The 25,716-nt window shown below is 45.4% G+C and overlaps 1 protein-coding gene across 4 annotated transcripts; it reads right to left on the bottom strand.

Moving 5' to 3' along the window:
• Window positions 1–5,427: 5,427 nt before the first annotated feature.
• LOC127014824 (uncharacterized) lies at window positions 5,428–25,716 on the bottom strand. Of its 4 annotated transcripts, XM_050894434.1 has the most exons (11): window positions 20,131–20,151; window positions 17,820–17,897; window positions 15,352–15,438; window positions 14,927–15,094; window positions 13,217–13,328; window positions 12,408–12,552; window positions 11,171–11,284; window positions 10,445–10,589; window positions 8,935–9,083; window positions 8,302–8,441; window positions 5,428–6,923 (listed from the first exon to the last, which is right to left on the bottom strand). In XM_050894434.1, exons 5-11 carry the CDS (start codon window positions 13,320–13,322, stop codon window positions 6,802–6,804), a joined length of 921 nt encoding a protein of 306 aa, XP_050750391.1. In that variant the 5' UTR covers window positions 13,323–13,328; window positions 14,927–15,094; window positions 15,352–15,438; window positions 17,820–17,897; window positions 20,131–20,151; the 3' UTR covers window positions 5,428–6,801. The 4 variants fall into 4 exon arrangements, with proteins under 4 accessions (XP_050750391.1, XP_050750390.1, XP_050750389.1 ...); XM_050894433.1 differs by lacking the exons at window positions 14,927–15,094; window positions 20,131–20,151 and adding an exon at window positions 25,702–25,716; XM_050894432.1 differs by lacking the exon at window positions 14,927–15,094.

Here is a 25,716-nt window from a genome sequence, read left to right as displayed (position 1 = left end):
AAGAGCATTTTTCTGGCTAGTGTGAAAGCGTGGTGTGGGAAGGGGCTGCCCCGGGGATGGGGATGATGCAGCTGGGGAAGAGGGTGCAGGCAGTGCCATGGCCGATGCCTCTGACAGCAGCAGTTGCTGTGCTTCGACAACCATCACGGCTCCCCTGCACTTTGCTTGCCGTGTGCTCTCTGTGTGTTTTCCTACTCTTCTTGTTTTGCCATTTAAATGAAGGCAAATGTGGTGCTTGCACCCAAGGTGTGCTCACATCTCATGCAAAAGCAGGGACCATCCCTTTAGTGCTGATCACACTTTTAAGACTGCATAGCTACGCCTGCACTGTTCCTGAGCTCCCAGTGCGAAGCCACACAACCCTCCTGCGAACGGGGACAACCCTGCTCTTCTGCTCTAGAGACCTTGCAGAGCAGCAGGACCGCCCAAGCCCATTGCTCTGACTCCCACAGACCCAGCTGATGGCTACGTCGTGACCATGGTGGTGACCATCTCCTGACTTCACCAGGAGATACGCACAAAACCCATCACACTGCTCTCTTCCAGCACTCCCAGTTCACAAGGATAAAAAATATAAGGGCATGCTGGAAATGGACTACGACTTTGCCCCTGCTGTTGTTATCAGGCATGCAGTGGATGTCTCAGGATTTCTAGTCTTCTTTAAAGGTGTCTGGGGTGAGCTTTTGTCTGATGGGACTTTTCATACCAAGTCCATCACTGTGCTTGGTGGGAACTTTCTCATGCCAAGGGTAGTAGGATGGGCAGAACCACATTTGCAGGGGGCAAGGTGCCCCCTGAACAAGGGGACATGCAGTGGATCTCCCAGGAGGCTGCATTTTTGGCAGGGACCAGAGCCCAAAGCAATGACAGCACACAGACATTTTCTCCATGCTATTTTTAATGGGCTTAAGGTAAAGCATTGGGGCGAGGAAGCCCAGGCTCTGGCTCCCGTGCCAGTCTGGCACAGCTCTTAAATGTCTCTGCTCGATCCCCCTGCTCCTTTCTCAGCCCTCGGGCCATCTCGTAGCAAATTATTCCTTTACTCTGTTCCTGCAAAATAAGTGGCAAAATATGCATTGTTGCCAGGGAAAGCAATAGGAACCACAGGCACAAACACACTCACACTTTTTTTTTCTCTCTTGGATGAAAATAATTAATGCCATGGGTCACTTAAGCTAAAAACTTTCCAGTAATGTCCATTTTTTTTTTAAGTTCAAGTTTTTATTAGAACAACATCGAGACAAACCAAATTACTAGCTAATGTCACTGTCGCTTCCAGCGCTCCCTAACCCTAATCGGTCCCATCCTGAGCAGGCAACATCCCTTCTCAGTTGGTTAAACATCACATTTTACCAGCTGCTTGGGCAAAGGTCTTCAAGATCCTTTCTTCCCAAAGAGGAAGGAGAAAAGACAACATCCTTGTGTGGCTTTTCAAGGGTTTTGAGTCAAAGTTTCCAGTGGGGAATGCCCATCGTGCTATCACACAGCCGATGCATGCTCTGGCTGGTGTCCTGGCTCTGCCAGGAGCAGGGTCAGGCTTTTGGGCTGCTCCAGCATTTTTTCCCACATGTTCAGCCCATGCACGAGTCCCGCCCAAGCCCATAACTCTTTGCTGAGATGCCTTTGACAGAGGGAGCTGAGCTAATCTCCCAACACAGGGCTGTCCCGGCTCTACACAGCTAAAATAAATATTTAGCTTGAAAACATCTAACAGTTTTCAAAGAGCCTGGGATGGCCCGAGCGTGTTTAGACTGTGTGCATAGCAAAGGGTGCCGATGCCTTTAATCATCGTCGTACGTATTCGGTGCTTTCATCTGGAGATCTTCACAGTCCTGCTCAGAGAGGCTTGTCCTGTTCATCTCTGCTTTACAGATAAGGAAACAGAGGCACAGCCAGTGAGGGCTGGATTTGCTCCGACTCCAGAGGACGAGTGTTCAGGGCACGACGTTTCGAGCGAGCCTACTTTGTGTTTCCTCTCCAGGGCCAACGCTCCTCCGACGAGATGCCTTGAGAAGTGACAAGGCACCATCAACAGTCTCACACATGTTTTCCTGCCGGTGGTGGTGGTGGTGGCCAGTGCGGCCAGTGCCACTTGGGCCCGTATCTGAGGATCACTGCCCATATCTTGCTACGCCCATCGCCCCTGGCTGCAGCCGGGCAATTGGTTTGCAAAATTGCTCCAAATTGCAGATGAAAGGCAATCCTGCTTTCTGCTTTGGTGCTTTGCATCATGGTGTAACATCTCTTCTCTCCCGTAGGCTCAATTTTATTTATTCATTATTCCTTTTCACAGATGCTTTAATATAAAGCAATTAGTACTGAGGGTAGCGTCAAGCCAAGAACAAATTAGGTTGTAACACAACATCTCCTCTGCCTGGGTGCTCTGGTTTTTGGAGCCCAGCAGGAGAGCCTCCTGCCTGCACTCTGCCTGAGCTCCATAGCCAAGAGCATCATGAGGGCAGTACGGTGCCCTTGGGCTGCGGGCAGGACAGGCTCCGGGGAGCACCACCCAGAGCATGCTGCTGCTGGTGGAAGGTGTCAAAGGGAAGCCTGCCCTGATCCCAGCATCTCCTCTGCTCTCACAGTGGCTGAGGAGGAGCTGGCTGAGCCCTAATCCAAGAAATGAGGCACATTTTTCTCTGGAAGCCGCAGGGGCTTTAATGAGAGCCTGATCCAGGACCTTATAACCCCATTTTTTAAAAAATTCCTTTTGAATTAACACATTTGCTCTCTCAGTTCAAATGCATATTTCCCCTGACCCACAACTTCTTCCATGCAACATTCTTCCGAATCAGATTTTCCCAGGAACTTTTACTGAAAACAACTGTCTCGCAGCTTCAGCAATGTCCAGCCTAGCTGATACAGCCATCCGGAGAAAATATTGCTAAACTGATGGGTCATCCCTGGATGGAGGCTGCCAGGCACAGAGCGGGGGGGAGCCTGGGCAGGAGCTGGCCACAGCCAGGGGAAGGAGGCATCCCCGAGCATCCCTGGAGTCAGCGCTGGGGTCGTCCACCCAATGGTGGTTTACAGATCACCCTGCTTTTCCCTATCCCCCCCATTTAGCCACAGAGTGAATCCCTTCAGAGGACAAGTGTAAACCCAGCTTTTGGTACCAGAAAGCAAGGTACGCCTTCGTGTCTCGGGGAACTGTGTCATGTCTGGCTTTGCCAGTCCCATCCATCTTCCAGCCCCATGGGGAGGCGAGGCAGCCCAGGGGACTCGGGTCGCATCCCAGGCTGGACTATGAGACACACGAGCATTTGCCAGGGCCCTGAATTGCCTTTTCAGAAATGAAACTAATTTTTCATGCTTTGGGTTCGTAAGGCCACCAGCTTTCCAAGAAATTTTAAATCCGGTAAAATTCACCCAAATCCTATAATCGCTCATGGAAACAAAGGCTGGACTGATTATTTTTGCTAAAAAATTGGCAGGTTTCCAGCTTCACGAAATGCAGCTCTGCTGAAAGAAATATCTCTTGTGGGCAAAACCACATATCAGTGGTTTTTGAAAACAAAAGAAAATAAGGCATTTCAGAAAAAAAAGCCTTTAAAAATAGCCTTGAGGCTATCTTTAGCCCCAAGGCTGGAAGAGGAAGGTTCACATTTATTTTTCATCTGTTTCTCCCCACCCCAGCTAAAAGAAAAAGGGGCAGGCGGAGTATTTTTAGGCTCTTGTTCCTGCCACAGATGCAAGAAAAGCCACTTTTCCCAAAGCTGGCTGGAGCTCTGCGTGCTGGGACAGCTATGGGAACCTCTGCCTGCCCCAGCTCCGTGGAAACAGTGCTTGGAGAGGGTTTTGGGGACCAGCAGCTTATTTGTGGGTGGCCAAATGGCGGTTGGGGCTAGCTCAACCTAATCATTTCAGGGCAGTTGCCAGGGATTTTCTCGCAGGGAGGTCTGCAAAAGATTAACTGGGTGCTGCTGCAGCACCTCATCACCACTGAGAAAAAGGCCTTTGAGGCTCTCCTTGCAGCTTGTTTCGGAGCAGCGAGAGCAGGGTGAAGAGCAGCGCCAGGCCCTGTGCCACACACAGCAAGGTGGCCATGGAAAAGGGGCTCACACACCTCTTTGCTCGAGCTGCTCCGCAGCTCTGGGGTGCATGGATGGGCAGGGAGACATCACGCTCCCTGATGCCATTGCTCTTCTCCAAACCTTTCCCAAACCCTTAATAATCTCCTGGAAGTGCAAGGACCAGAACCGCATAAAGCCCTCAAGATGTGGGCGCACAGTAGCTTTAGAGAAGCACGAGGGTGTTCTCAATTTCACTCCTTTCCTAACCATCCCTGATGTATGGTTTGCCTCTACTGCTGCCAGATGTGGAAATATTTGGGTGAGAATAGCTACCACAGCTCCAAGCTCTTGCACCCAAGTGGCAGGGGCCAGCTCAGAGCATGTCACTTGAAAGGTGAAGCACAGCCTGGTTTTCCCCTTATGCATCCTTTGGTACCTACAATGACTTTCATCCATCATTTGCACTGTCCGCTTTCAGTTTCATAAGAGCTTTTTGCAATTCCCCAGTCAACCTTCTCCTTTAGCATCCTAAATAACTGTCCATCATCAAACTACCCCTTGGTTTTTAATGACTATGTTATCCAGCCCAGGTCTAATGACACATGCCACCAGCAACCTCCCTTCCTGGAGAGAAACACCTCCTCTATTTCCCAGCTTTAATCACCTATGGGCAGACACTGCCTTTTATGCCATAGCTCTCGAGCTTCTTTAGAAGCCAGTGGCAACATAAAACAGTTCATCCTTACCTACATGCTTTTTGAGTGCTTCAGAGAACTCAAAGAGGTTTGTGAGACATAACTTCCCTCTGCAGAAGCCCTGTTGACTCTCTCCAGCTAATTAATACATTAATTGTATCCTGTGCTATAGTTTCTAGTCATTTGGCCAGTACAGACATCAGGTACAGACACCAAGAAAGCCGCTGAAGGCTTTGTTTAATGTCCTGTGGAAATGCAGTGCAGCTGCCCTGGTCCAGGGGCCATTTGCAAAGCTCTTGCTTGGGAGGATGCAAAACCTTCCAGGTCTCCCTGTGCATTAACTACTGCACAGCCTCACACCAACTACTCACCTTGCCTAGACCTCTTAATCCACATGCCAGTGGATTTAATACCACTGTATTAAAGAAGGCAGCTTACAGAGAAGCTGCTGGGAATTTAGTAGCTGGGCTCTTGGGAGGCAGAGCTTATAAAATAGAAGTTTAATGAACAGGGTGCTAGGCAGAGGAGTTTAAGTAATAGATAGGAATCTGCACCACCCCAGTCTTTGCCTCTAAGGCTGATGAAGGCATGATCAGTGGAAGCAGCTATACCCAGGAGCATCCCAGCAGGGGTCCAGGGTCATTGCAGGACCCAGGGCACAAGTGAGGTGGGAGCCAGGACAGTTGCTTTAGATGATTTACAGAGTTAGTGGAAGAATGGTGGAATTAGCTGATTTATTTGAAAATGAAACAACATGACAGAATGACAAGAGGAATTGCATTACACCAATTTTGTTCTTCATTAAATATAAACAATTTTAGAAGAATTTACTTTTGTAGTAGTATTGCAAGATATTCAGCATCTGAAGACATTTGCCATGTAGAAACACTTTCCAGACACTAGTGAGTCACCATCAACTCTCAAGTAGGCACAGAAAACAGAGGCAGCGGTCTGACAGTTCAGTCAATCCACTTTTAGGCTTCCTAATACCTGTGGTGAAGCCACATGAGAAAGCACTGATCCAGGATGAACTCACTCTACTGGTTCAAACAACTTTTTTTTTTCCTTAAACAGGCTTCCTTTGAAGCAGAAGGCTTTACCCCAGATCAGGTATCATCTCATCTGTACATCTAACCTCCTACCAGAGTGGCTACAGACCATCCTCCAGCATGAGGCACCCAGCCAGCACAAACTGTGCACTGCTCGCTCTGCACAGGTCAGGGAAAGGCAACCCACCGCTCCTGCCTGACCCAGATCTCATCTGTCTTACAGGCAGAGCAGGAACAGCATGAATCTGCTGTTATTGTGGGTCCAGACAGAGGCACTCACACTGTGACTAACTTAACTGAGAAAGTCAGGAAAAACCAGGGCAGAGACCCAGATATCTTACTGTATGCTGAAAAGTGAATGCATCTTCAGTTCCTAGAGCTACAAGCTGAAATAGGTTGAAGGCTTGCAATTGTGTCAGAAGTACTCAGTCACTCCTCCTCCCCCCCCTTGGATATCTACCGCAAAAGGCAGATCTCTAGAGCTGTAGTATCTGTTCCCATCACGATGAAGAGAAGCAGGAAAGGGAGCAGTTGCTGCCTGCAGGAGATCTGCTCACACCACTGGGGTTGCAGATACCCAGCGCTGAATGGCCAAAGGAATGACAGACCTCCCGCTGCTCACCTTGACTCCCAGGGGCAGTTCACTTAGAGCTGCACTTTAAGAAAAATGAGCTACCAAGGAAAGAATATGAACAACTGCCTGTGCAAGCCTGCCGAGTGCCTATTGACAGCCCTCGTTGCACTGGCAGGAACAGAGAGCCACTGCTCAATAATCAAAGGTGCACAGGGCTGTTCAGCTGAACGACCTTTTCCTGCACTGATCCAGAGTCAAACCAAATGAAGGAGGGTACAGATTGAAGGTGGGTCTGCGAGTAGCTGATCCAAGGGAATGTGGGAGCAGGACAGGTTTGCAGACACAAGCCATCTGCATTTGGAATGGAAAGAAAGAGCGAGCACAAGGCAACCCATACTGGAAGGAAGGACCAGCGGATGACCAATTTTTTTTTCTCTTTTTAAAGTATCTGCCACAACATGCCAGAGGTCTCAGGCCACTGTGCCTGAGGGGTCTGGGGTTTCTGATTCTTCCAGTGGTCTCTTACAGTGTCTCCATGTGACGAGTACCAGCCGAACAGCAAAGATCAAGCAAGTCATTGCCAGCAGAACAACTAGAAAAGAAACACAGAAGCACGTTAGCACATGAGAGAAAGTCAGTGCCTCTTGTCATACCCCAGCTCCCAGTACAGGGGACATTCAGGGGAAGAGGGAAAAAAGAACCCCTTTGTATAGGAACCATTACCCCCCATCAGAGATGTATTTCAGACTTCAGTTTCACTGCTATCCAGTCAAACTCACCCAATGCTTCCAGGTCAAGGCATGTCTGAAAGGGGGAGGCTTTAGTGACACAGGAATAAAAATGCGTTACACGTTGACAAAACACTCCAAGAATAGTTGAACTATATAAAGAAACATGCACTAGTTTGGGAAAAGCACATTCTTGTCCTGCCAGCCAAACAAGCTAAACAACTAAGAACGAAGTCTTGCTGGTAGAAATGCACCTACTGCAGGAACACAGCTGTCTGCCAGAGATCACACATACCACCTTCACATTCCTGGTGGCCATAACCATCAGGAGATGAGTCTCCAGTGCCCTCATGCCTTGGCAGACAAGCTCAGCTAAAACCTGTTGCATGCTTTTAGGCATTACCAGGCTTCAGCTGCCCTTACAGCAAAATGGAACACGTACTGGAGTGGCTGCAATGGTGGTGCCAGTCCAGAAATTAGCTGTAGCCACTGGTACGTGGCAGTGGAAAGGCTGAAGGGTGGGAACACGCTCCCTTCTGCTGACCTTACGGTGGGAATAAGCATCTCAAACTGCTACAGCAGGATTCAGAGTTCACACAGCTCAGTCCCTTTCATGCCAGCATAAAACTACTCATAGTGGCATAGCTTTTGCCAGACTGTGATTGTACAGAATTCGGACAGCTTAAGCCCTTTTACAATGGATGACTACACTGAGCTACAGTGGCCTGCAGCAACCAAATAATCCCAGGAAAACTTGTTAAGGCTAGCCTGAGCTCTGCATAGGAGAGCAGCACGCGCAGAGTTTTGCATTGTGAAATTTAGATACAACCCCTCCTTGGGTCAGAAACTTATTCACTGCTCCTATATAATTTGGGATATAGGGCAAATGGAAGTCCACAGCCTTCATCCCAGTCCCGCTCTTCCTTTGGCCTGCCCTGTGTCAGATGGAGCTACCAGCAGAGGACCCAAGTGGGTGATGGAGAATTGTAGGGCAAACATATTGCACCAGAAGTACCCCTGAGGCAACACAAGGTTTGACTCCAGCCCCAAGGCTCATGGGCAGTGATTTCTGCTCTGCTCTTTACTTTGCAAAATGAATCCCTTCTAATAAATCCGTAGTTCTGTTTTTTGTAATACTTTTCAAGAGGCAAGTCTGTCTTTCTGCTCCTAATACAGAGGAAAGATGTGGAAGTGTTTACTGGTGGTCTTTTACAAGAGTTGTGAACAGTCCAAAAGATTCACCTATAAAAATGCTGTTTGTCGTTGGGGATGAAAACAAGAAGTTCTTGCATGCGCTGCCAGTCAGAGCTATTATGACCACTGGGTAGATTGTAAGGTTATAGCGGACATACTTGTCAAGAAAGAAGTTTTCTAGATAAAACCTGTGAAGAAAAAGAGTGACCAAAGTAAGCATTTTCTCTGTACATTTTTTTTTCCATAGAAGTTTTAAGAAAGGAATTGGACAAAGAATGGGGTTTTTTGCAGGCCGGTTTGGACCAGAGTCCAAAATTGTTCATTCACTAAAATTCAAGTCATAAAAAGAATTATCTAAGGTATGTTTAGGGAAAACGTAAATCCATGTTTCGTATGTTTTCTGTATCAAGCCCTCACCTGCAAACCTAGGGCAGGTTGGGCTCATGTAAGTCACAGCAACCTGTTCATGGCCCACAGCATGTGCTTATTGGCATTGCTGAGGGTCATGGAAGAAAAGCTCTGCCCAGGCTCCTTGTTCATCTGCCATGAATTATAAGAGGCCTTTGTACTCAGTGTTGGTACAGTCACAGACTATGAATGAATTGGGACAGATAGTCCAACCCATTTGTGAGAAGTGGAAGGGATCTTTCAGGCTTGGTGGGAACCCATGAGATTGCTTACCATATTACTAGGTCCAGAGCAAGGATGCTTAGAGAAGCAGTCGTTGCTGTCTCATTGGACACATTCCACTTGTAGATCAACACAACAGCAAAGTTCAGCAGGGTAGCAATGGTGGTCCATGTTGCATACAGCGCCAGCCCATTCTGGACCTGCCATGTAGCACAGCAAGGTGACAAGCAGTGATTAAAAAAGGTAATTTCTGTTTGTCTTTTGTGACCCATAGGTCCTGGGGCAGTTAAGCCAGTCTTCTGGACCTAGCTGCAGGGAAAGTCCCTCAACATGGAAAAGGGTTGAAGCCTGGAGTCCCCAAAGCATCCCAGAGATCCACCCCCGTGGCAGCTACAGAATTCCCCATACAAAGCCCTGCAACTCTGGCAGGGGCTTCCCATCCGCACCCCAAAGCGCACAGTCTGCCTGCTGCCCAGCCCAGTTGTTGCAGGCTGCTGTAACTGGCAGAGAAAACAGGTTTTTTTGAATCTCAACAGCCTCCCAGCAAACATCTTTGCTGCACAAAGCCTGCAGCAGGCAATATCAAGGGCTGGAGTCACTCCTGAGTGAGGATGGGGAACCCAGCTGTTCCCATTTCCCTGTGTTATACTGGTGTCTCAGGAAATGCAACACAAGGTGTAAAGAGCAGAGCCCACTCCCAGTTTGTGCCAAGAGATGTAGACATTTCCAGCACGGTTGGCAGGAACTTTTCTGTGCGGAGCCTCACAGATTTGCAGAGTCCCTCTCCACTGAAATCCCTCCTAGCTCCTTGGATGGGCTTTTTCAGTTGACCTACTTTCTCACTGAGCAATGCCAACATCAAGCAAAAGAACCAAAGGTGGCTAAAGCACACACAGCAGCCATGGGAAGAACTGCAGTACGAGGCATCCTGGATGGGGAGGAAGCGATTGGGGTAGCAGTTTTGAGCTAGGAAAGCTGCACAGGGAGTGAACCAAGGAGTGATGGAGTACGAGTATGTTTATCTTATTTTCTCTGTGCAGTTTGCCAAACAAACATCCACTCTTCTCAGGGAGAGCAGAAAAGTCATTTTCTTCCAGAATTTGGCAAAAACTCAGAAAGGCAGCTGCATTTGAAACTTGAGCAGTGTACACTTCCCCATATAAGAAATACATAATTTTTTGTAGTCAGATACGGGGGGCATCACCATCAGCTACAGCAACAGAAGCCACCCTTAGCAATGACTTCTCCCTCTGCAAGAAATATTCTTCCCACCCCAAACACAAGTCTGGACTGAAGTTTTCATACTTCACTGAAAACTTCATCCTGTAGCAGCTGGAGAAGTACAAGGGATAGACCTTGTTCTGAATCATTCCCATGATGTCTGATAGGAAACAGATGCAGTTAAGCCTGTGTACACCTGCAGCAGGCACAAGTTAGTGTCAGGGTAGAAGTCTTCCCTTACCCATATCCTGCCATTGAATCTTTCATTCTCAATACCATCAGCACTGCACAGAGATTTTTTAGCATTTACCAACAGCACAGCTTCCCAAATGCCACCTACTAGGATGCGGATGAGCCAGAGCTCAGCTTTGTGACCCTTCATGAACCACGAGGAATGGGCGCTCAAGGCTTGGTGTGAAATGAAGAGGGAGGCACATGTGGTAAAAGTGAGGGCTGCCAGGAACACCAGGGCTGGGAGGAGGTATCTAGGACAAAGAACACGCATGCACACAATATACAATACATTTTTTCAGTGGTGTCACAATGCCTTAATTCATAGCTTTAGTGTTTGGCCTTTACCGACTCAGTTAATCAGCCTTTAATAAAGGTAATCACTACATGTAGCCCTCATTTTGACACACTGCTGTTTTACTCTGTTAATCACAAAGTTATTATTTTCCTGACTGCAACCGATTTCTTCACCTCTTGACAGTGGTGCTATTATAAGCCCTTCATGTGACCATGATTATGAAAACAATCCAAGGCAAGGAGCTCAACTGTATTTATGAAGAGAGGCATAGCTCCTGTCTTACCTGTAGAGGAAAAAACATGGAAGAACAGCAGCTCTGAGGAGATCTTAGACTTCAATAACCAATCCACTTCATGGGCAGGATGAAAACATCATGCAAAAACCTCAAGGTTTTATGAAGGCCACTTTTTGCCAAGGCCTGCTATAGAGTTTTACAGGTGTGATTAAGTGTTCACACATAGGGGAAAGGGCAAAATGAAGTATTGGGGCAGTCCTGACAAGAGGGTTAGGAAGCATTTGTAACAAAAGACAACTTACTCTCGGTCCCACAGAAACAGCCATCCAACGTTGAGGCCATTATTCAGAATCCACACCACATAAAACGGTATTGGCAGCAAGTCTGGCTTTATGTAGACACATCCAAGTTCATTCCTGCCCGGAAAAAGTGGGTATGGAGACAGGAAAACAATGCCTGCATTGACCAACCAAACTTCCCTGGCCTCATTTTCCTCATACTAAAAAGGATTCTACATTTGAGTTAAATATTTCAGCTTGAATCAGACTATTTCTCCCCTGCATCCTTCTCTGACACAACACAGTTCCTGGGGCTTTTCCCATCAGGACATTGTCCTGCAGCACAGAACTTCTTGCTGGTCTCTGCAGCACCACTGCACCATCACAGATTTAGTGGGTACTGAGAACTGCGCCACAGATGCTGCAAAGCTTGTGCCACTGGTGGTGGTAGCAGCAATGGCATGGTCATGGGATTTTAGCCCAGTTCCCAGGGAAAAAGGCTTATGGGATCATAGTGTGAGTGCATATGTATATATATATTTTGTGCGTACGTGAACATACATGTATATGGACTTGATCGTTCTTGCACAAACGCATGCTTCATTCTTCCCTCAACCTTCAGTGTTGGCCAGGATCAACTGAACGACTTCTTACAAGTCATGTGAAAACAGCAGATACACAAGACTCAAACTAAGCAGTCCATGGTCCCCCTCGACAGGAGAGCTGCAATGTAAGTCCATCCCACAGAATTACATTACAGAATATTACAGATATTGCATGGTACTGCATGAGGCAGTTATTGATCTCAGCTCCAGGAAAAGCTTCAAAGTCCAGTTCAATGACCTGAGAGCCTTCCCAATGCCAATTCTTTGATCTCTAACAGCAAGTGAACGTGAAGCATTAGCTCCATAATTCATTAATTTTGTCCCCGTGGATTCTCAGCATCTAGCAGTGGGTAAGTGCAGCTACTGGGTAACTCTGTCAGATCACATGGATCAGTGGAAACCAGGCCTCACAGAACAGTTTATATGCTTTGTTACCTGTCCACACATTAGGGCAGTTCATATACACCTCCAAACTGCTTCTCAGCTTTGGATGCTGAACCTAAAAGGTGCTCCAGCAGCAGAGCTTCAGCATGTCAAGTCAAGAGGAATGGCAGTAGATTTACTCTGACTAGAAACCCCAGAAAAGTGGGTAAGAGACTGAGCTACAGAAAGGAAGAACCACTGTCCTTCATTTATACCGTAAGCACGGAGAATACCTTCGACAGATTCCTGACAAGGCATAGAGAAGCCAGGCAAGCTGCCAGGCATAGATGACATTCCAGATGAGGAAAGTCCAGCCAGCTGGTGTGAAGTCAGTGTTGTACTTTGCCGAGATGTTTCCAGGGGTTGTTCTGAACAGACCTGCGGTGGTGAATGTTATTGCAGACAAAAGTGTTACTACATACTAAGGATGGGGAAAGACTGCCTATTTCCCTCACCCTGCAATCTTCCTCAAGGCTTAGTCCACACCTCAGTGGATCTGAGGGAGATGAGAGGATGCCCTTGGTGAAAACAAGCCACGTGCTGCAGTTGGCTTGCCTTCAGACACCCATTATGGGATCAGTGTCCCTATGGGGAACCCTGAGCACCTTCCCTCTTATAGAACCAGAAAAGCCAGTTGCATGTGAAAGCCAGAGAGAAGTACAGTGTCCATTTCTGACAGATTCAGCTGGGTAGTGTTCAAACCAAGCGCCACTGCCCTCTATAAACCCGCAGCAGCCGCCCAAACAGCTTCCACCAGGGATACAAGGGCAGTGTATGCAAAGACTGCCTTTCACCCACCACTAGATCCAGGTTCACCAGGGACAAGACCATTTACTTGTATTTCAAGGGACTGGATAGGGCTCAGGCAGCTGGCTGTAATACCTGGAGGATGCATCAGCTACTTCCATCTTTCACAGATCAAGGTGTATTTGGAGAAGCAATGAGGTAACAAACAGATCTATCCCATCTAAGGCACCTTATATCATTAAATGATGTAATGCATGAAATCCACCTCTGAACAAAGACAATTTGCTTGCGTTACCTTTGAATATCCCAGTGGCATTTCCAGCATTCAGTATCACCATGACCGTGAAAGTAGCCAGAGACAGAAACATCACCAAAATCTTCAGCTTGTGTATAGCATCCATCTTACCCTGCAACAAGTTAGAGCTATTGTTTGGCTATCCTAATGTATGCCTGGGTTTGTTCTATGTCCCCGAGACTGTTTTGGAAATAACATTGTAAATTCCCCAGTTTTAACTGCTGACTTTTGTTTGTGGTGTTTTCATAAGAACTAAAAAGGCCTTGCATGGGCTAGGAGCATCTTTCTTTGAACCAGCATCCTCTTGACAGCAATCAGTGTCAGCAGCCCAGAAAATAGCCCAAAACCAGGGCAAGCAACTGATTTCCCCAGAATACTCTTCCAACAGCTCAAGGATTTCTAGTAATAGTGTCTTTAATAGTCTCTCATGGGTTTTTAAGACTGTAAACTCTCCAGAACCATGAAGTAATCTAATGATCTGGGGAAAAAACCTGTCTCAATGTCTGAGGTTCTGTTAACAACTTCAGCCGTTACAGTGCTAGGGGCTGGTAGAAGACCTCCATACAAGTTCCCCATACAAGTTTCAGATGGAGAGCAAACACTACAAACACCTGGGAAGGCTACCTGGGTTCTGAACAACCCTGACCCACAGAAATAGAGGCCTTGCTAGGTTGCAGAATTTGAAATGGGAAGCCATGGAGTGCCCAGTGAGCAGCCTGCTCTGCCACCACCGATCCCTTACTGGCATAGTGCAAGAGACATAGCTCAGGTTTGCCTATTGCAAAGGTTTTCAGGTCTAAACAACCAGCGAGCAAGTGTAAGAGTGATTCCAGCTTATCTTACATCACTATTGCAGTTTTACTGAAGCAAACAGGCCTATCAATTTTGCCCACTTTAGAAAGGAAATATGAAAACATTAGTCTTTGTTTTGTAGCCAAGCGCCTTTTAGTTCAATATAGCTTTTCACATTTACCTCTCTAATCCTGTAACTCCTACAAAATAGTAACTTCTTTTCGTGTTGGTATTACCTCCGTGTCTACTGGCTGCAAATAAGATTTAAATGCTTTAGCAGGTCTCAGAACATTGTAGATTGTAAAATCTACGTACTACATTTTTTCAACATTTGTAAGCAGTGACTTGAGCTCTCCCAAGTGATCTCCATTAGTCCAGCATTTGTTCTATCAAGGAAAAGTTTTGTGCCACCTATAAGAGTAAGCGCACGCTACAGGCAACAGCTTCATTCCCCCTCACAGTTCAGCACTTGAGCTGCCTTCTCTACACAATGGCACCTCAGTGCCTTCCAGGGTTGGCAGCAATAATAACCAAGCTGTTCCAAACTGCTCAGCGTTGAACTAATAAATTCCAGTTCCCACTTCAGTGGATGTTTTTGTAGTTCCGGGCTTTGTTCATGGACTGAGCTGCATCCAGCCACATCACAAGGAAGTGGGAGGGGAAATTCTGTTTTCTGTAAATCCATACAAGCTTTTCCCTTTTCAGTTCCATCTAAACAGAAGACTACCGTTTCTTTAAAAATTAAAATCCTATGTGGAAGAACTCATTTAACTCAAGATACCAAATCCCAATTAGATTTGTGTCAGTCAAATCCCAAAACAACGTATTGTCTTCAGATACACTGAATTAGCAAATTCTGAAAAGAAAAATCCACTTGTACTATTAAAGATATCATTTCTGACTCAGGAAATGACTGACCTGCAGATTTCTGAAAGCCAGGAAAACGTAGAAGAAATTCACTGCACACTTGTCCTATTCTTATGTTCTTTCTTTGAACATTGACTTTCGGCCACTCCAAACCAGTACATGGGACTAAATGGTCCTTTGATCTCACTGTCAGGCCAAATCTATGTTCTCCTGACAGTCCTGTAATTGAATTCAGCACCACATTTCTTTATTAGCATATTTGGAAGAGACTTGATTACACAGCTTCAGAGAAATCCATACTTGCTTACAGAAGTCTAGGAGGAAAGCCTTATTTTAAAACCAGTCAATAGTTTCACTACTGTCTCTCACCTCCTGCCTCCCTCTAATTTATTGCCAACAATAAACATCTGCAATATTTCCTTGCCTGCAGTTATCAGTCACAAACACCCTTCAGAAGAATCAGAAATATTACTCACAAGGATCTACACAGGATTTTTGGCAGCGTCTTACAGCTGTAGTTCAGCTATCACCAGCGCTGAGGAGTCTCGGCTGCTCAACCTTATCTAAAGAGATTTTATACAACATTCAGCAGATTAGTAATCATGCATTATTTAAAAAAAAAAAAAAAATCACAGTAGTTAAACATGCTTTCCATGAGCTGCAGCCTCCAATTGGCTAAAGTCTCCCAAAAACAAGCACTTACGCAAGAGAAATGTGATTACTTAACGAGGGCCTTTTGTAACAGCCATGCTCACAACTTGCTGACAGACAAAAGCTAATGAGTGCACGCTCTCAGGCTCTCGCCTGCTTTGTCCTTCCCTATCTCTGCCACGAGGAGGGAAACTGAGCACTCCAGTGCTAAATACTGCATCTCAAAATCATAGCTAGGGTAGCATTCCTGTGTGGGAGAGGGAACACTTGCAGCGGTAGCTGCAGAAACAGCCTGGATTTGGGGTTTGGGGAAGCTGGAGATGTAACACATAGCAAGGTCTGGATCCTGTGAGCCGCTACAGATCTTCCTATAGCCCCAGGAGGAGCTGAAAGCTGAGCTCCTCTCCGGACTTGGCACTCAGGGGGCATTTTATAACGTTAAACATTGTATAGATATGAGTAACTTCTCTTGCACAGCAAGCACATGTATAGTAATCCTGTATTTTTGTACTTCGCATCTATTCCTTGCAGTGCAACACATACTCTGTTGAAAAATCACTGAACTTGGCCTCAAAGCTAGGCTTTAAGTAATTCCTAGATCTGGAGGACTCTAGAAACCCCAGGGAGAACCTTCCTAATGTCAGAACCAGAAAGGAAGGACAGGTGAGAAGATAACCCCAAACCTGAAGTGCTAAACAGACTTTTCCAAGATTTTTTTTCAGACATTGGTTTCAAGCATATTGCACAAGTAAATTTTTTGTTTGTAGGTACAGAAAAGGATCCTGCCCCCCACTGCAAGGCAGTCCCACAGAAGCAGGGCAAGCCAAACTAGCTGACCAGTCTCCACCTGCATCTCTGCCTGCTACAGGACTGCAGCCTCACCACATCTACTCCTTTCATTTTATATTTCTTCTTGTTTCCCCTCAAATTTAAACTATTATAGCCAATTAAAAATATGCTTCAGCATCAAAGTGTCATTTATTTTGTGCAACTACAGTGCCTACCAAGCAGACAGTCTTGCTGGGGACTCCCCCATGTCAAATATAAAGGCAGTGAATAAACTAGCACCTATCCTCACCCATTAGAAGCAACATCATGGGGCTGGGAATGAACCCTGCTGGGGTTTCCTTGGCCTTTGGGATAGGGGTACAAAGCCTACCTGAACATGGATTTACCAGCTGTGGGGAAGGGCAGGGCATCCAGCCAGCAGTGCTGTTGCCTACCTTATCAGTGTAGGTCTGAGGTCCACCCTTTGAAGGCATTCTGATGAGGAAACCAGTGGCTTACATATGATTATTTCTTATCAGCCAGACAATACATTATGCTCTACACACTGATCACAAACAAGAACTGCTCATACATAACCTGTTCCTTGAAGAAAACAAAGACCTGAGCTCACAGCATGGTGGCATTAGCATCTTTCTCTCCTTTTTCCACTTTGTGTATCCCCCAGATATGTACACAGTGACTCTCCCCATGTCCTAGAAACTGCCTTCAAGTTTATAAGCACTGTTACAGCAAGTAAGGGCTGAAATACAAGCAGAACCATTATGTACATCGTATTGCCCCCTCTTCCTAGTATATTAAAGTCTACAATGCACTTTTCCCATGCTGGACCATGTCTTATTTATGGCCCACTTTATACATATAGTGTACATATACACATATATGGTTTTACTCAGATAGTCCAAACAACCTCAGCATGATGTCAATCACATTTTCATCCAATGAACGGGTGGTCTGAAATTCTTCGCTTAATACAGACAACTTTCTTACACACGCCTGTTAGGCACAGCTGATCATCTAGGTCCACACTGATCTAAATCCAGGGCAAGTTCTGCACGCAGGAAACATTGGCCAAGTCAAAGAACCAACACACACTTTGCTGTCCCATGTTCTTGCTGGTTATTTCATAACGCATCTGTCTTGTTGCAGTGAGACAACTGGAAGCAATACCACCATAGCAGTGGCCTCATCCTCTTGCTGCAGTAAGCCAGGCAGAAGCTTTAGGCCCACATTTGGGGTTTCAGAAGTTATTTTTTCAGAATAAGTTGCAACACAGGCCTTGGATAAAATAGTCAAAATTATTTTATCATGCAGCTCTACAGAAATCCCCTAAAGTATGTTTGTGAAGTACTGAGGAATATACTTAGTGCTTATAAATGTGTTAAAACTGAACAGCTCTTGCTTCACTAGGCTGCGCAGCATTGCCAAAAGTGGGAATGCTCAGTACAGCTACAGCTCTAAGATACCAGTGTCAAACTCAAGGCAAGTATTCATGGAGAGGTCCTACCTTTCTAGTGTATCTTCACAGAAAGAACTTTTAGACTTAAGTCTTCCACATGGGTTTCAGTTGAATATCCTTGCTGGCCTGTTGAGGAAGAAAAATTATATTGTCAGATGAGTGACAAATGCAGTTGTATACATTTCAACCAAGAAATGGCTGTTAACATTTGTATGCACAAAGGGAAGCATGATACGATCCACATTGACAAAAGGATTGTCTTGAAATCAAGATACTCAGCAACAACACTGAATGAAATCACTGGAACCAATTCCAGTGTTCAGTACTTTTCAAGATAAGCTGCTTTGAATCAAATGTAAATTTGTATTCACATGGGTCATGATAGAGGAAAACAGTTTCCAGCTAACAGTTCTTTTACCATTATGGCAGTTTTCCACTGATAAGCAGAGGAATATACATACTCTCTTCCTGTACTACCAAAAGTCTTTGGGTCTATCTTTAGAGCTCTCAGTTGTAATTTCCCAGAGAAAAAATTAGGAAAAAAGTTACTTTTCAAGAAGGAGAAGAGATCTACCATGCCCATGCCTCCCCATACACACTACCTGCAGCACCATGGTGTGTTCCACCAGCCATCAGTGCCCCTCAGACACCAGTTCACACGCAATAGTAGGACTGGTTGCAATGGGACCACAGCTCTGCTCTCACTCCCCCATGCACTAGAAAGCAGTGTAAGCATTTACAAGGTGCTGAGCTAGCACAAGCAGACTGCACTGGAGTTAATGCCCTGCTGACAAAAGGAAGATCTTTTTTTAAACATGAATCCTCCTGCTAGTAGCTGAAATAAGATCTTATGAGCACAGACAGTTTGAGTCCCAGCACAGAAAGTGGAAGCCAATTGCTTTCTACCTAAAGGTACCACTGTGGAGGCCCTACCCTCAAAATAAACTCATTTTGCACTGTGCAGGAACAGAGACAAGTTCATCTGTGGGCAGCTCATCCACTTAAGGGTACACACCATCATTAGCAGGAAACTCTAGAAAGCAAAGCAGCAGAAAAGCCACTTTTCTTCACCAAGGAGACCCTAATGTCATCTAGGACAGAGGTGTTTTTCTCTTATCTAAAGACCAGCACAAATAATTGAACAAAACTAGTGCCAGGGTAGTGGTTATATTTGCTTCCAGCCAAGCAACTCAAAATAAAAATAGCCTATGAAAAGGAAAAGCTCTCAACACTGAAGGATGCACACAGGCAGGGAAGACCTGACCTGAAAAGCAGCTCTGTATGAATCCCAAATGCAGATGCAAGAGATGACCGATACAACTCCTTGTCCCAGATGCAGCCGCTAGCAGGGATCCCTGGGTCAAGTCAGAAACTCTTGTTGCCCTGACCCACACTGAATGGCAAGACAGCCATCGCAGCTACCCTGGACACCTCCCCAGTGAGGCAGGAGCTCAGCAACTCTGGACCAGACCACCAAAGCCTTTTGTCTCCATCAGCAGCGATGACAGGTTTAAATCTAAAATGCATTCTGCACACTCAGAGCTCCAGTTTAATCTTTACAGCCACTTGCTTTAACTCCAGTCTTTCCTAATGCGCCAGGCAAACTGGCACCCAAGAGTCAGCAGCCTCATTGGAAATCCTTTTCAGGCCAAGTTCAGCAAATGTTGGCAACCAAATATACTAATCTTCTAACAACAGCTCAAGAATCCTAATCCTGCAGTGGGTTAATCAGGGTGCCTTCAGTGCCAGGGATTAGCCTTTCCACACTGCTATAAGGGATGGGATTTAACCGGGCACACTAGGATGGGCACACAGTGAAGAGGATCTGTGTTAGCAATCCCCTTTGAGTATTTTTAAGAAGGAAAATCATCTGCTTTTTGTTGTTGGAGAACAGAACAGACCCACCCTTTGGCAGCAGGGAAGTCTCCCTAGGTTTGAGGGAGCAAGAATAGTAATAGAAATCCACTATGCATTTATTGTCAACCAGACTTTAAGGCAGCTGCCATGCTAAAATACATTGGCTGATCTCCAAATCTTTTCATTGAACTCTAGATTAAGGACATTATTGTAAACATTTAAGTAACTCAAAACTAACCCCTGCCCCACTCTTGTGAGAGAAAGAGGGGAAAAGACAATGCGCTTCTGTTTTTAAGCTGAACTTTGAGACAAACAACAGTAAATATTCTCCCCAGATGTTCTCACTGGTTAAGCATTGGTAAGTTTGCCTTCAAAAGCAGCCCAAGAGTCTGCAGCAGTGTCTGGCATGCAGCACCCACAGCATCAGACCAGGAGCACAGCAGCAGGCAGCACTTTCTGGAGCTGGCAGGCAGAGTACAGGTACAAGAAACCAGAAACTCACCTGTGCAACACACGCCTTCAAACAGGATGACTGCGAAGAGATGACAAAACCAGCAGAGTTAAGCAGGGATGAATAAGGACACATTTATATAGCTGGATATCTTAATTTCGTAAGCTTTATTTTATTCAGTCACATGGCACTACTGCTGCTCACAGGACTCCCTTATGTCCTCCTCTGTGTCACCAAAGGAGTGACACACAACCAACAGCATCCATTCAGTACTTTGTTTGGCCAGCATCACTTCTGTATCCTTATTGATTTTAAGAATACAGACATATTAGCCTCCTGGGTAGCTTTTCTGTGCCCTCACCACTGTCACCCCTGAATGCTTCACAAGCATTTTTTTTTTTCTCCCCACAACTCCATGAGAAAGAGCAAAAGGCACCCAGGAAACAAGCCCCTTGCACTGACAGCAGCACAGCAGATGTCTATAAGCCCTCAGTGGTTATAGCTAGCTATTTTGCAGAGCCCATGTGGCCATCCAGCATGGTCAGGAACAGAGACAGATAGGAAGGGAGAAAAGGCACCTGGATTGCAGTCAGAGCACAAGTTTTTCTGACTTCTGGGAGAGCAGAGAGCTGCCTTCATTTTATAGCTGCAGCATCCAGGTCAGCAAGAACATCTCACACAGAAAGCCTGCTTTGTAACTTGGGTGGCCTGATTTTCTTTACAGCATTTTTGTGGCACTTTATATGTTTAAATGCAGTAGTGTCACCTGTAATTGACAGTATTCAATGCATCTCTCAAATGGGCAACGTGCATCTCAAGCTGAGCATCTACAGAATTATAAACACAGCAAACATTTTGATTGCAGTAGTTTTCCTACAAGAGGGCAGCATGAAGCTTAAACAGACAACTTCAATTTGCAGCAGTTGAGTGCCTGACTTTGGCAAGAATATTTCTTTAACATAGCAATTTTGCAATCTAATTGTCTAGATTTTTTAAAGGCAATGGAATATATATAAAATGACATCACATGGCTACATATCACCTCCTACATGAATCATTAGCAGAACTGGAACATTTAGTTCCATCACTACAGGAAATTAGTGGAACAAAACTCATTGCAAGACCTTACAGACAGGGAAGGCAATTTTATTAAAGAGACTCCAATAAGTTAATTCTACCCACTCCCCCATCAACATACATGCACAGAGCTATGCGCATCAGTCTGGCCAGGATAACCTGTGTGCAGCAGGAAGCACATGGGATAACACCATCATGGCCTCACTGCATCTCCTGGGCTCCTCCTGATTTTTGGATGCATCTTTTATACCATTTAGCAGTGGATACTATGATCTTGTGCCTCACAGTCTTGCCTCACCCCTCAAGAGTTTCAGGCAAAACCGAGTCTTTTGTTGTCCTTATCTGGGTATTCCACAGCTCCAGTGCTGTTGGTCATCATTTGTCACCTTATCTCCAAGGCTTCAGTTTGTTCTTTGTCCTCTGTTTTTTTGTGTGAAACACACGGGGTGGCTCTGCAGCAATTAATACATGCCACTCCTTTAACCCTTCATCTGCTGTTTTTCTAGTATCTTCAGCCATGCATTTCCATTCACACCAATATTAGTATTTCTGTTAAAAACCTCTACATCAGGCAGGTCTTAACCACATGAGATCCTGGCACAGATAATACAACTTGAAAGCTGTTAACTTTCTCTGGACCAGGGCAGGGGACAACCTTGGCAACAAGCTACACAGCTTTTGGCTGGCCATACAGATATAATGAAGTTGAAGATTTCTGCATATTGTGGCAGATTTTAGACAGCAGTTCCTCTAATTGGTTCTTTTGTGTATATGTTACCATACAACCTTCATTCATCCTCTTTCCCATATCCCTCATCCTTGCTTGTGCATCCGCTCACCTGTCTCAGTTCTCATCATTCCACACAATTGCCCCATCCCCTTCCTCTTTGGGAAGACACCTTTTCTAAAGGCTGTTTCTGCCAGCCTCTACCCTCTCCTCTCCCACAACAAGGATGTGCCTAAGGATTTTCGCAGATCTATAACTTGACAGAATTATACGACTACTTTTCACAAAGGCAAAAAAGCACATCCTTTGCTCCAGGCTGATCTCCCAGCCCAATTCCCAGGCTGCCTTTCAGAACATGGAAGTGTTAAAATAATCAGACAGCTATTTCAGTCAGAAATTTAAGACAAAACATCAGTTTCCTCCTAAACTTAGTCAAAAACAGCAAGAAAGACCTTTTGTACTGTAGCTTCTCAGAAAAAAGCTAAGCCTCAGGCAAGCAAGAAACAATGGAAAACAGCAGCAACAAGGGACAACAGCAGCCAAAGAAGACATTTTGGTTAAGTCAGAAGTGAAGAAAGGGAGCTCCAGCAGGAAGCATAAGGAAGCCATAACTGCAAACAATGTTGTCATTTTGTCCTACAGTAAATGCATTTACTAATGAAGACACATATATACACACCCACATATCTAGATCCTCACAGAGCACTTCACAGCCTCTCCAGGGTCATACAATAGACTGTTTTTCTCATTCAAGCTGAAGACCAAGCACGCCCATGAAAAGCCAGCTGGAGACAGGGGATTTACAGCTCAAGGAGGTGAAATGCAGCTTCTCACAGAAACTTTTTTCAGCCCACAAAGGTTCTCATGTCCCACCACACACCACTTAAGACCTGCCTACTCCTGCAGGTGTAGATAAGGACCTGCTCCCACTGCATCTGATGATTTGGGGTAACCTGTTTTGGACTTGAGATGCCTTAGAAGAGGCTTGTTCTTTGGAGGGACTGGAGTTCCTTCCTCAGGTAACATAAGAAGGTGCCTAAAGAACAGGCATCTAGAAAGGTCAGCAGCAAGATCAGCCACCTCTTGAAAACCACTAGCAGCAAACTGATGAGGATTGAGCTCCCACAGTGTCAGAAAAAAACCAACAAGAGTCCCAGCCCTGTGCACCTTGGGAAGGCAGCATCAACTCTGCAACATCAGCCTCTTACCATATTTTCCATGGAACACCAAAAATCTGTGTTGTCTTAGTCCAAACACTTCAGGGTTATCATGGTGTTACTTTTTGCAACTCAATCTTCAAAGCAGTACCTGCCCTTCCTCCTTTTCTTCCTTCCTACTAATTAATTTTTAGTGAAACTTACAGTGTTAGCAGTTTTGATCTGGTTACACTGTTGAGGCTTGTCTAGAGGCAAAATCCACAAAGCCTTAGTAGTGCCATCAATGCAAGCTCACTCTCATGCCTGGGAAGCTAGCTGAACTGCCGGCTCTCTGGATAATATGACAACATCCTTTTCTTCTGCATTACAGCTTCCAAATGTCTGAAAGTGCCATCAGCACATGGCTTTGTCAGTCTCACAGTCTAAGGCACATTACTAGCATGTAATGTGGGCCATACATAATACAGGTGGCTGGCAGGTCAATCCCTACACCTTTCATCAACATTAGAAGCTCAGACTGTCACACAAGTTGAGGCATATCATGACTTATTTTGTTTTAAAGTCTGTGGAAATGACAGTCAGGTCCTATAGATCTACACAGCATCATTCTCACCAAGTGTATTTTTTTTAGAGACACAGAAAGGTTATTACTGCAAAACAGATTATTTATAGGCTACATAATCTGCTAGTCTACCACGTGGCCCTGCAAAGCTCCTATGTATAAACGTCAGCAGATACAAGACCCACTTTGAACAACTACCTGTAAGCAACTGGGAATCAAGGAGAATCAGGGCTAGTATTAATTACCGAAAGACTTGCTCTGACCACAGATACTGTCTCAGAGACCTCACCAACAATGTGAGAAGCACAACATGAATTCCACCCTTAAAATTAGGAAATGCACACTGAAGAGAGCAAACCCCAACAGCAAGGTTTTTTTCCTGCTATGTAAAATAGTCCACACCTGACAAGCAAGACAGTTTTCCTTAAGTGGATTTGAACCACAACAGCTCCAGTGTTTTCCTTCCTAACACATTCATCCTTTGCAGCAAGTGTAGTTCAAACCTACCTGTTACAGTAATAAAACAAAGTAATAACAACTAGATCCATCATTCATTATGATGAAAGGACTATCTGTCATGGCATTATATCAGTGTAGGCTATAAATCTCCTCTGCTTTTACTCACCATAAAAAGAGCACTTGCCCAATCAGAGAAAGCTATTGAGCCAGAGACACGCTCTCAAGACATGTAAGTGTTTTCCAGGAACACATCTCTCACTTGGCAGGATTCATCTGAAAGGAGAGCCCTGTGTGATATGGCAACAGCAGTGAAAGCCTTCTTTTGCAATATGCCATACAACAGAAAGTGGAAGTGTTTGAAGGAAGATAATTTCAGTTCTGCTGGAGGAAGAGGCATCATGATCACTTCATAAAACTCTTAATATTAAAAGCCATTACACTATGGATTCACACCCTATGTACACCATACTGAAGAAGCTCTGCTTCCAAAGGCTACTCCACCTGCCAGATACATCTTTTATACATCAACTTCTACATCCAACAGAAAAGGAAATTAATATCTAAACCCAAACAAAACCCCTTAAAGTCTCAGTAGACTCTCCTACCTACACCATCCTGACCATCAGCAGGAGGCTATCCAGAGATGCCAGCAGGATCTCCGCAGGTACTGATGGTTTACTCAGACCCCTGGATGCACAGAACCAGAACAGCCCTGCTACATTTCTGCCCTCCCAACCATCAGCGAGAGTCAGATTTATGCCCAAAAGTTCACTGGTCTCTTAAAATAACAGCTTGGAAAAGAGCTCAGACCATGCCAGAAGGATGAGTGCTAAGCTAAGGCCTCCCAGCTAGACTATCTGGGGGATCTTTGTGCCTTGGATAAGGATAGAGCTTCTTGCTCAAAACTACTCTTTCATGGCAGTCACAGACAGCAAGATTTCATCATCAGTCAATACAGTTTGCAGAGATATTTCATAGAAACCATCTCATCCACAGCACTTAAAAAAAAAAGAAAAACTGTGAGACCACCCTGAGAACAGAGGAGGAATATAGATACAAAAAAAAAAAATCAGTGAGCTTGAGTCTTCACCTAACTGAAGGCAAAAACCAGCTTGTGGGCAGAAACCTAACAGACAACAAAGAGGAGAACAGGCTCAGGAACCCTGTGGTAGGCAACAGGGAGTCTCAACAGGCCTTGAGCAGATGGTGGCACGATAGGCTTCTCCATCTTCTTCTTATGAGAAGATAAATCAGTTTATGATCTTAAATCTAGACCTGTTCCCCAGAGGAAAACATTAGATGAGGTGGCTTCTGAGACAAATATAAACAGGAAAAAAAAATACACATGTAACAAGAGAAACTTCTGCTGAAAAACCCTGGAAGAGATAGTTACCTGAGGGACAAGAAGTGGAAGAGTAGCAACAGTATTTACCTATACCAGGAATCAGCACTGCCCCACAAAGGGGGACAAGGAAATCCCAGCACATGCAGTGCCCTCACCCACAGTACCTGAGTAGAGCTGGGTGCTGGTAGCAGCTTCCATCAGCAGCCCCAGACACAGCAAAGGGGTGCACCAAGTCCAGAGTTCACCCAAGGGTTGCAGTCAGTGAAGCAGGCTAGAGACAACCTACAATACCTACCCAAAGGACCCATCC

Source organism: Gymnogyps californianus, chromosome 3 (assembly GCF_018139145.2).
Source record: "Gymnogyps californianus isolate 813 chromosome 3, ASM1813914v2, whole genome shotgun sequence".
Taxonomy (NCBI): Eukaryota; Metazoa; Chordata; class Aves; order Accipitriformes; family Cathartidae; genus Gymnogyps; species Gymnogyps californianus.
The sequence above is the reverse complement of the archived record's forward strand: the minus strand, read 5'-3'. Positions and strand labels throughout refer to the sequence as shown.

Excerpts from the sequence above, each read along its gene's own strand:
- LOC127014824 (XM_050894433.1), bottom strand. The coding sequence starts at position 13,322 with ATGGATGCTATACACAAGCTGAAGATTTTGGTGATGTTTCTGTCTCTG. Across the intron at positions 9,084-10,444 it reads TCTGGCTCATCCGCATCCTA|GTCCAGAATGGGCTGGCGCT; the intron begins GTAGGTGGCATT and ends GCTACATGGCAG. Across the intron at positions 8,442-8,934 it reads GCTCTGGACCTAGTAATATG|GTTTTATCTAGAAAACTTCT; the intron begins GTAAGCAATCTC and ends TTTTCTTCACAG.